The following is an 11929-nucleotide window of genomic DNA, read 5'->3' as shown; positions in this document are numbered from 1 at the left end:
ATATGTTTGCAGAGAAGAAATAATCTTATCAACTAGACTAATAGAAATATTCTTAATAACTTTTGTAAAGATTTACAAAAATGTATTAAGAAAGCAATGCAACCTAAACATCTGAATTTTATCACCTCATGTACCCTTAATTAGCAACAAAGTTAACACACCATAGTTCAACCTAGCAAGATCAAGCCTACCATGATATATAGAACTAAAAAAAAAATACAAATCCCCATAAACGAATGGCCAAAAACGCAGATAAAATTCACTAGCTAAACCATCTGGCCAGCAGCCTTGTTATGCTTTAATTGAAAAATGGCAGTATTACTTCTTAATTCCATGATGAACATCTTATCTAATAACTCTCAGGTCCTAAGTAAACACGTACATTAGATTCTGCAGGACCAAAAAGATTCTGCAAAAATAAACATCTCCCACTCCCCTGAAATAACCCCTTCCTCTTTGAGATTCCGTAAAATCATGCTAAGAATAGCTAGGATTTTTCAGAGACTCAAATAGACCATTATGTTCTGATAATATGATACTCCCTCCGTTTGTATTTTTAGATATTTCAATATGGACTACATATGAAACAAAATGAGTGAATATACTTGTAAAATATGTATGTATACATTCTTTTGTAGTCCGTATTGAAATCTCTAAAAAGCCTTATATATTTAGAAACCGAGAGGTAGATAGATAGCTGAAAAGTGAAATATCCAGAATACCATGAGTACCTGCGATGATCGAGTTCCATCAAATTACTGTCAGAAAAAACCTTGAGATGGAGATGGAGAGGTTTTAATTAGCTGCTAGTACAATGGCGCCATGCTGGAGTGGTAGCCGAAGACGACGAAGTCGTCGTGCTTCTCCCTGCCGACCAGTTCCGCCACCGTGGCCGTGGCGTCGGTACGCATGTCGTACCGCAACACCTCGCGACGCCACACATTCTCGTTGTCAACACCACCACCCACGCCGTGGCCGCGGCGCTGCCTGTACCCGATCCGCACCGCCAGGCCCAAGACCTCCGCGCCGACGTCCACTCCCGCCGGCACCACCGACCACAGGAAGCGCGACGCGGGGGGCGCCATGCCAGGGATTTCGTCCCAGCTCCTCCGGTGCACCATCTCCCACCGCGTCAGCGAGGCATTGCCCGAGGAGGGCGACGACGACAGCGCCCACACGGCCAGCAGGGTGGGGCTCGCTGACACCATCGCGATCCTCCCGCGCCACGCCACCAGCTCCCTGCTGCCCTCCATGTACCCTCCTCCGTCGACCAGGGAGGACGGCCTCTTCTTCCCATGCGGCGGCGGCGGCAGCTTGCCCGCCGCGTCGGCGCCGTAGTTGTACCAGAGCACGTCGCCCCGGTTGCAAAGCCAGTACGAGAGCCCGCCCAGTTGTAAAGCCTTGGGCTGCACACCGCCGTACGGCGGCATCCGCACGGTCGCCCACGACGCGCGCCATCCGCGCGGGAGCGACGAGAAGGAGAAGATCCAGAACCTCCACAGCTCCATGTTTACCCGGGCGGGGACGACGAGGTGGTAGCTTTCCTGGTGCGCCGTCGCCGGGTCGTACGCGAGGCACGCCCTGAAGGCGCGCTCGCCGGCGTAGGGGATCTCATGGAACGCGCGGGTCGCGGGGTTGACGACCCAGAAGGTGCTGCCGGTGGTGACCAGAAGAAGGCCGCTCGTGGTGGAGCAGAGCCGGAGGTGCTGCCGGTGCGCGTCGACGACGGGCAAGAAGGAGAGGCCGGCGTCCGGCGGGGCGACGGTGGCGGCCGCGGCTCCGGGGGTGAGGACCTCGAGCCGGCCCTGGTGGAAGCGGGCGAGGACGCCGGAGGCCGGCGAGGGGCACTGCGCCTGCACGCGGGCGAAGACGGGGTCGTGGAGGATGAGGTGGCGCCACGCCTTGCAGACGGGGGCGAGGCGGAGGAGCAGCCGGAAGGGGAGGCGTGCGAGGATGCTGTAGTGGATCAGGTCGTCCGGCAGCTGCGCCGGCGGCGGCGTGATCTGCCGATCCGAAGAATCCAGCCGCCGCCGTATTGTTCTGTCGACATCGGTCTGAATCGAGTCTCTACTCTCTGCCCTATCTTTTTCGTTGGCGGCGGCTTTGTGAGCTTGAGTTGCTGTCAGTCTTGGGACAATTTTGATGGTTGTACTGTTGTGTTCGGGCCGGGTCGTTCGGATCCCTATAAAGCAGCAACTGTCGGAATAGGAGCTGCGCGCGGAACCAGTATTCGGTTCAGTTTGGGTGCGGCGTGTTGTGTTTTGGCATGGCTAGACTTCTTTTTTTGGCGGGGAAATAAAAACTTTATTCAATCATCTCTAGCTCCTGCATGATGAGCCATAATGCTAGTCATGAAAAAACTAGGAGGGGAGTCCATCCAGCAACTTGTAACCCCTAACGTGCAAGCAAACTTGGCACAAAAGTGGGCTGAAGTATTGGCTTTTCTAGATACATGTTAAATAACAAAAGACTAAAAAGATAATGCTAGTTCTTCTATCTCCAGTAGAACGGACGCTATCATCGAGCGCGAAAAAGTGTGCGAAGCCCACAGGTCGTCTACATCCTTGCAGTCAACCTCCAGAACAACTCGCAGGAAGCCTCGGAGACGAGCAAAAAGAACACCATCACGCAGAGTCAAAGCTTCTGCTACCAATGGATCTGTCACTCCGGGGTAAGGCTTGCTCCAGGCCGCAAGGAAGGCAGTCGAAGACCGGGTGATCCCTCCTGCACCCCCTTTACATTCCTCACGGGAGATACCTGCATCAGTGTTGATTTTAATCAAATAACCCTCAGGCGGTCTCCAACCATAGCCGGTCAGGACTTTGGTGTGCTCCATAGGAAGTTCTAGCACTGCCAAAGCAACCTTGATCGATCTCAAAAACTGGACTAGGCTTGAGCTTTCCTTATCATGTGTTATGTCGTTTCTGGAAGTCCAAATCGCCCACATCACAGTAACAATTTTTGCCCTGTCAGCTTCTTGAAACCTTGGGTCGCAAAGAATATCCTTCGCCCATGTTTCTGGGTGGAGATCAGCAAGTTTCACTTGTAGCCATTCTCTCGCTTCCCCCTAGAATCTCTTTGCATGAGTGCACTTTATCAGCGCATGCATCAAGTCCTCATTTGCAGCTAGGTAGACTGTACATCTAGCCATGGTGACAATGTGTTTGTGCTGCAGTGTTCGCTCCACAGGAAGAATGCCCCGTAGAACTTGCCACCAGAACACACGAACTTTAGGCACCACCTTTAGCTTCCACAACCTTGTCCATAACTGCTTCTCTGTCTCTGAAGTGCCCGTCGTCACCCCTTCCTCTAGAGCTGAGTGCTCGTTGCGAGTCATAAGAGCCCGATACGCAGATTTTATAGTATAGACACCCGTCTTCTCCCACGCCCATGCCCAGAAGTCCTCACCTCCCCCTTGCCGCAATGGTATGTTCAATATAGCATCAGCATCGGGAGCGATAAAATTCCTCCTGACAATTTCCATCTTCCATAACCAAGAGTCGTTGTCAATGAGATCGGAGACTGTGTGTAGTGTGTCATTTCCAACCTGCATAGATGGCTTCATGGAAAGCTTCCCTTGGATCCAAGTATCATTCCAGATCGACACCGAGGAACCATCCCCAATTCGCCCGATCAAACCAACTTTGAGCGCCTCCCTTCCTGCTATAATAGCACGCTAGGTAGCCAAGGCGTTATTTGGTACAGTGGCATGCATAAAGTCCGTGAGAGGGAAATACTTCCCCTTCAACACCCGACCACAGAGAGAGTCTGGGCTTGTGACCAATCTCCATCCATGCTTACCTAGCACGGCTAAATTAAACATCTCAAGATTCCGAAAACCCATCCCGCCTTGTACCTTCGGTGATGCAAGTGTTTGCCAATCAACCCAGTGCAGAGAGCACCGGTCGAGAGAACTACTCCACCAATATTTTGCCATACTAGATGAAATCCCCTTATAGACTTTCTTCGACAATTTAAAACAGCTCATAGAGAAAGTTGGTATGGCATGTATGACTGATTTCAATCGAACCTCCCTCGCAGCACAGGAAACGAGTCTCTCTGATCCGCCATTTAATTTGCTTCTAATTCGCTCCCCTATATGATCAAACGTCCCACTTGTGACGCGACCTACTGCTGTCGGAAGACCAAGATATCTCTCATTAAACTCTTCTACAGTAATGCCCATCAATCTCGTCATTGCTTGGCGATCTATGTCAGAGGTGTTTGGGCTGAAAAATATGGAGCTCTTCTCTCTGTTCACACACTGACCCGAACAATCACCATAAATTCTGAGAATGTCATTCAAACGCCGCACACTCTGCTGTTTTGCTTGCATTAATATCAAGCTATTGTCCGCAAAAAGCAAGTGATTGATCCAGGGTGAATTCACACTCACCCTTATACCTTTGTCCACATACGGTCTTCGAAAGTTATTAAGCAAGGTAGTAAATCCCTCTGCACATAACAGGAACAGATATGGCGATGCCGGGTCCCCTTGCCTTAGCCCCCTAGAAGGGGAAAAGAACGGTAAGAGCTCCCCATTCACACGGATAGCAAACCTCACCGAAGAAACACACTTTAAGATGAGTCGAATGAAGGACGTATTGAAGCCAAGACATGCCATAATAGTTCCTATATAATGCCACTCAACACGGTCATAGGCTTTCATCATATCTAGCTTCACTACACACACACTGTTCTTTCCTTTCCTCCTCTTTCTCATCGCATGGACACTCTCATAGGAAATAAGGATGTTATCCGTAATCAGGCGACCTGGGACGAAAGCACTTTGTTCTCCCCTATGATGTCGTCCAAAAAGATCCTCAATCTGTTTGCTATACACTTGGCTGCAATCTTGTAAAGTGCAGGACAAAGAGAGATCGGTCTATATTGATTAATGCGCTGGGGGTGTCTCACCTTGGGAATAAGTGTTATAGTTGTGTTGTTCATCCCCACTGGTAGCTCGCCCCCATGAAGAAAGTCCAACACGGCATGGATGATGTCATCCTTGATCAAATTCCAATGCCGTTGGAAGAAACCCGCCGTAAATCCATCCACCCCCAGGGCCTTCGATGGTGCCATCTGAAATAATGTCACTCTCACCTCCTCTGTCGTGTATGGCCTATCAAGTATTTCATTCATATCAGCCATAACCCGTTGAGGGACTAATTGTGTAAGCTCATCCATTGGTCGGTGCCCTTGGGATGTGTATAGATCTTGAAAGAACGCTTGTACCACTGTACAATTTTCCTCCCTCGTCCGACATATGGTGCCATCATCGCGCACAAGATTATCAATCTTGTTCAACCTCTTCCATTGAGTAGCTTGCAGCTGGAAGTATTTCGTGTTTTGGTCTCCCTGCCTTAACCATAGCACTCTTGACCGCTGCTTCAAGAAGATCTCCTCCTGTCGCAGGTCCTCTTTGAGTTGTCTTGCAACTTATATCTCCTCAATAGAGGTCCCTCGACCTATAGATTGGCCACGCAATTTCTCAAGCCTGGAACGCAGTTTACGAATTTTACGTGCCAAACACCCAACTCAGCAGCACCCCATTCAGAAAGCGTTGATTGCATTGAAGAGAGTGCCTGAAGAACACCACTAAGCCCCTGCCGGCTAGATCCCGTCTGCCAATTTTCATTTACTACCTGATCGTAATCGGCATGGCACTGCCACATATCTTCATAGCGAAACTGTTTGTTTGCTCTAGAACGCCCCTCGGCCACATATTCACATAAATCCACTTTGACAAAACAGCGATCAGATTCTGTTGTGCTGATGTGCCTAACGTGAGCATAAGCAAACATATTAAGCAGCTCTGGATTGCCAAAAGCTCTATCAATCTGAGCCTTCACATTTGCATGTCCTGGCTGTCCATTATCCCATGTGTATTCTGTTCCTGACCATCCAAGATCCTGCCACATACATTCTTCCGTAACTTCTCTAAACGCCCGCATTTACCATTCAGGCCGAGCGGCTCACAAGAAATGCTCTGACCCATACAGAGTTTCATTAAAGTCGCCAACACAAATCCATGCTGAATGTTGTATCGCGAACAGGGTTTGGAGAAAACACCAACTCTGATAGCGATCCTCCACCTTTGGTGCATCGCAGAACCCAGTGAACCTCCACTTATCTGATCTTCCTTCCACCTTCTGCACCCCTACATCAATGTGGCCAGAACTATAGTTTTTGAGCTCGACTCGAATGTCAACTGACCAAAACAGACCAATACCTCCACTCAATCCTCTGCTATCCACAGCAAAACACCCCGCAATGCCTAACTGATTTTGCAATGCTTCGACTCTCTTTGCTGAATTTTTGTCTCCATAACAAACAGGAGACAGGGCACTTCCTGCTTCACCACACTGCGAAGCTCTTGAACTGTCGATGGGTTCCCAAGCCCTTGACAGTTCCAGCTAAGGAACCTCATTGCGAATGGCAGGGCTGCATCACACTGCCGTGCTGCCGGAATTCATCGGCGTAGGTTTCTTTTTCTTCGGTTCCCGTGGCTCATCTTCATCCTTTTCGTGACTCAAATCTTTTTCAGATGACCCAAGAACTACATCTTCACCATTAGCCGCAAATGGTTCATTAGTCAGTAGTGGTGTTTCCACCCTCCTGTAAACCTGCTGATTAGTAGTCGATCCCCCCTTGCGTTTGTACTGCTCGCGTTGTTTTATTGGGGAGGTGACCTCTGCACCCTTTTCTGCAGCAGTACTAGAGTTCCTCGTCTCAGCTTTGTTACTCTAGAAACCCTGGTACTCCTTTGACGAGTTGTCACCCGAGTACGCCCTCTTCCATTCATCCATAGGTCTCAAATTCTCCCCAAACGGTAAATCTCCATTGGCATCCCTAGTCCCCGACGTCGGACAGTACTGATCCGAGTGACCAAGCCGGCCACACAGAAAACAGAAGTGTGGTACATTCTTGTATTGGATATCATACAGGTCTGAACATTTTCTACGAGCTGACTCAATCAGTATCCACCTCCTAAGAGGTTTGCTCACATCAATCGTAACTCTTGCTCTCAAGTATCCATTCACATGATCAAATGATACATGTGTTGCTTGTTTATCAATTTGTTTAGCAATAGCAGCACTCCATTTATCATCCTGCAGATTGAAGGGAAGGTTTACAACTCTAGCCCAAAGTTGCAGCCTATCAAACCTGAGTTCAGAAGGACGCATGCAATCATCATACTCTGACAGAATCACCGCATTCTTACTCACATGCCATGGCGATCCCTCCCATACACGATCACGATCCCGTTGATTTGCAAATTCAGCTACAAACGCATTATCCCCAATAGATCGAAAGGTCAATCCCTTAGGATTTCCCCATGCCGGCCGAAGGGCACTGGTAATAGTCTAGATGTGGAGTATATTCCGGTGCAGTACCTTTACTGCCAGCATCCACTTCGCCGGCGCCCCATCTTCCCGGTCATCCAGCACCAGCGGAGTCGCCTCCTCCTCCATGATGTCAAGTTTTCCCAGGGCTTCCGCTAGCTTCGCCCTTGCCGCACGGGGCGACATAGGCTCCTTTCCTCCATGCTGATCCGATGATGTTGCCATCCTCCAAACGGCAGACCCCTCGCCCCGCCGAGTAAATTGACGCGTGCCGCCAGGTTCCACCCTCAAAACCCTAATCGCCAAAGGAGCGCTCTGGGAGTTTCGGGGGAAAAGTTGTGGACTCTTTCCTTTTGGCACGGCTAGACTGATGGGGGTGCCTTTCAATTTCATACGGTATCTCCCAAGATTATTTTTAGTATTAATCATGCAATCTCTTTGTGTGGTCTATCGTAGTTCTTCTTTTGTTTTTGGTGAGAAAATAAGATTTTTGTCTGTTGGAGAAAACTCAGTCGATTTACGCTGTTTTGAATCTATTGGGCAAAGACTAGGTTGATATACATAGTACATTGTTTTGAAATATGAAACTGAAAGACGAAGCTAAGAATATTTCACTCAACAGGGCAACTAGTCTCGTCTTCCTTGAGGAAACACGATTGATTTGTTGAATGGTTCATCGCAAAAAAGAAAGACTTGTTGAATGGTTGGTAGTAACTGTTAGATAATAACGATAATTAAACGAGACACGGAGACACGGAGTTTTATGTGGAAACCCTTGTGGGAGAAAACCACGGACGCACGAAGGTGCAATCATTATGATGGAGGAGTATTACAAGCACGAGACGACAGACCGTCTTAGGTGCGACTACATGGGGTATATATGAGGGGTAACACATAAGAGTCCTTGTAGGGCAAGTAAACGAGTTGTACTCGTACACGTCGGTACCGACGCAAAGCCCACACTGTATGTACTACGTCTAGTCCAATATGGTATAATTTGGATCACAATTTAACAATCTCCACCTTGAGCCAAATTCCCTCCAGTAGTCGAACAAAGTGAATAACTCCATCCAAATCAGCATAAACACCTTGTGCGTCAAAGTCCATAAGACTAGTGAGCAATACCAACTAAGCCTGAGCAAAGCTCAAACTTATTGGTAGGAACCGGCTTTGTCATCATATCAGCAGGATTATCATGAGTACTTATCTTGCATACCTTCAAATCACCTTCATCAACAACATCTTGAATATAGTGATATCTGACATCAATGTGCTTTGTTCTCTCATGGTACATTGGATTCTGTTGGAAATATGCCCTAGAGGCAATAATAAAAGCATTATTATTATATTTCCTTGTTCATGATAATTGTCTTTTATTCATGCTATAATTGTATTATCCGGAAATCGTAATACACGTGTGAATACATAGACCACAATACGTCCCTAGTAAGCCTCTAGTTGACTAGATCATTGGTCAACAGATAGTCATGGTTTCCTGACTATGGACATTAGATGTCGTTGACAACGGGATCACATCATTAGGAGAATGATGTGATGGACAAGACCCAATCCTAAGCATAGCACAAGATCGTGTAGTTCATTTTGCTAGAGCTTTTCCAATGTCAAGTATCTCTTCCTTAGACCATGAGATCGTGTAACTCCCGGATAACGTAGGAGTGCTTTGGGTGTACCAAACGTCACAATGTAACTGGGTGACTATAAAGATGCATTACAGGTATCTCTGATCTGTTGGGTTGACACGGATCGAGACTGGGATTTGTCACTCCGTATGGCGGAGAGGTATCACTGGGCCCACTCGGTAGTGCATCATCATAATGAGCTCAAAGTGACCAAGTGTTTGGTCACGGGATCATGCATTACAGTACGAGTAAAGTGACTTGCCGGTAACGAGACTGAACGAGGTATTGGGATACCGACGATCGAGTCTCGGGCAAGTAACATACCGATCGACAAAGGGAATTGCATACGGGGTTGATTGAATCCTCGACATCGTGGTTCATCCGATGACATCATCGAGGAGCATGTGGGAGCCAACATGGGTATCCAGATCCCGCTGTTGGTTATTGACCAGAGAGTCGTCTCGGTCATGTCTGCGTGTCTCCCGAACCCGTAGGGTCTACACACTTAAGGTTCGGCGACGCTAGGGTTATTAGGAAGACTTGTATGTGATTACCGAAAGTTGTTCGGAGTCCCGGATGAGATCCTGGACGTCACGAGGAGCTCCGGAATGGTCCGGAGGTAAAGATTTATATATGGGAAGTTGTCATACGGACACCGGAAGGTTTCGGGGGCATATCGGTATTGTACCGGGGCCACCGGAAGGGTTCCGGGGGTCCACCGGGAGGGGCCACCCCTCCCGGGGGGGCACATGGGCTGCGTGGTGCAGGAGCCAGCCCCAGGAGGGCTGGGCGCCCCCCCTTGGGCCCATGCGCCTAGGGTTGGGGGGGGGGGAACCCTAGAGGGGGCGCCCCCCTTGCTTGGGGGGCAAGTTCCCCCTCCCTGGCCGCCGCCCCCCCTCTAGATCCCATCTAGAGGGGCCGGCCCCCCCTTGCCCCTTCCCCTATAAATAGAGGGGTGAGGGGAGGGCTGCAACACCCAAGCCAAGGCACAGCCCCTCCCCTCCCCAACACCTCTCCTCCTCTGTTGTGTGCTTGGTGAAGCCCTGTCGGAGTACTGCCTCTCCACCATTATCACGCCGTCGTGCTGCTGCTGGAGCCTTCTTCCTCAACCTCTCCTTCCCCCTTGCTGGATCAAGAAGGAGGAGACGTCGCCCGTACCGTACGTGTGTTGAACGCGGAGGTGCTGTCCGTTCAGCACTTGGTCATCGGTGATCTGAATCACGGCGAGTACGACTCCATCATCACCGTTCCCTCGAACGCTTTCGTACGCGATCTACAAGTGGTATGTAGATGCAAACTCACTCCCTTGACTCGTTTCTTAGATGAACTCATAGATGGATCTTGGTGAAACCGTAGGAAAATTTTAATTTTCTGCAATGTTCCCCAACAGTGGCATCATGAGCTAGGTCTATGCGTAGTTCTCTATTGCACGAGTAGAACACAATTTTGTTGTGGGCGTAGATCTTGTCAGCTTGCTTGCCGCTACTAGTCTTATCTTGCTTCAGCGGTATTGTGGGATGAAGCGGCCCGGACCAACCTTACACGTACGCTTACGTGAGACCGGTTCCACCGACTAACATGCACTAGTTGCATAAGGTGGCTGGCGGGTGTCTGTCTCTCCCACTTTAGTTGAAGCAGATTCGATGAAAAGGGTCCTTATGAAGGGTAAATAGAAGTTGACAAAATCACGTTGTGGTTATTCGTAGGTAAGAAAACGTTCTTGCTAGAACCCAATTGCAGCCACGTAAAAGATGCAACAACAATTAGAGGACGTCTAACTTGTTTTTGCAGCAATTGTCATGTGATGTGATATGGCCAGAAGTTGTGATGAATGATGAATGATATATTGTGATGTATGAGATCATGTTCTTGTAATAGGAATCACGACTTGCATGTCGATGAGTATGACAACCGGCAGGAGCCATAGGAGTTGTCTTTATTTTGTATGACCTGCGTGTCATTGAAGAACGCCATGTAAATTACTTTACTTTGTTGCTAAACGTGTTAGCCATAGAAGTAGAAGTAGTCGTTGGCGTGACAACTTCATGACGACACGATGATGGAGATCATGGTGTCATGCCGGTGACAAGATGATCATGGAGCCCCGAAGATGAAGATCAAAGGAGCTATATGATATTGGCCATATCATGTCACTACTTTATATAATTGCATGTGATGTTTATTATGTTTTATGCATCTTGTTTACTTAGAACGACGGTAGTAAATAAGATGATCCCTTATAATAATCTCAAGAAAGTGTTCCCCCTAACTGTGCACCGTTGCTAAAGTTCGTCGTTTCGAAGCACCACGTGATGATCGGGTGTGATAGATCCTTACGTTCACATACAACGGGTGTAAGACAGATTTACACATGCAGAACACTTAGGGTTAACTTTACGAGCCTAGCATGTACAGACAAGGCCTCGGAACACAAGAGAACGAAAGGTCGAACATGAGTCGTATGGAAGATACGATCAACATGGAGATGTTCACCGATGATGACTAGTCCGTCTCACGTGATGATCGGACACGGCCTAGTCGACTCGGATCGTGTAACAGTTAGATGACTAGAGGGATGTCTAATCTGAGTGGGAGTTCATTAAAATAATTTGATTAGATGAACTTAATTATCATGAACTTAGTCTAAAACTTTTTGCAAAATATGTCTTGTAGATCAAATGGCCAACGCTCATGTCAACATGAACTTCAACGCGTTCCTAGAGAAAACCAAGCTGAAAGATGATGGCAGCAACTATACGGACTGGGTCCGGAACCTGAGGATCATCCTCATAGCTTCCAGGAAACAATATGTCCTAGAAGGACTGCTAGGTGACGCTCCCGTCCCAGAGAACCAAGACATTATGAATGCTTGACAGTCTCGTGCTGATGATTACTCCCTCGTTCAGTGCGGCATGCTTTACAGCTTAGAACCGGGGCTCCAAA

The 11929-nt window shown here is 48.4% G+C and overlaps 1 protein-coding gene across 1 annotated transcript; it reads right to left on the bottom strand.

The window, feature by feature from the left end:
- Positions 1 to 686: 686 nt before the first annotated feature.
- LOC119320922 lies at positions 687 to 7571 on the bottom strand. The gene is made up of 5 exons (XM_037594825.1): positions 7398 to 7571; positions 7230 to 7285; positions 6924 to 7167; positions 5902 to 5989; positions 687 to 2119 (listed from the first exon to the last, which is right to left on the bottom strand). The coding sequence occupies exons 1-5, from the start codon at positions 7569 to 7571 to the stop codon at positions 807 to 809; spliced, it is 1875 nt and encodes a 624-aa protein (XP_037450722.1). The 3' UTR covers positions 687 to 806.
- Between the last annotated feature and the right edge of the window lie 4358 nt (positions 7572 to 11929).

The sequence above is a fragment of the Triticum dicoccoides genome, chromosome 6B (assembly GCF_002162155.2).
Source record: "Triticum dicoccoides isolate Atlit2015 ecotype Zavitan chromosome 6B, WEW_v2.0, whole genome shotgun sequence".
NCBI lineage: Eukaryota > Viridiplantae > Streptophyta > Magnoliopsida > Poales > Poaceae > Triticum > Triticum dicoccoides.
The sequence above is the reverse complement of the archived record's forward strand: the minus strand, read 5'-3'. Positions and strand labels throughout refer to the sequence as shown.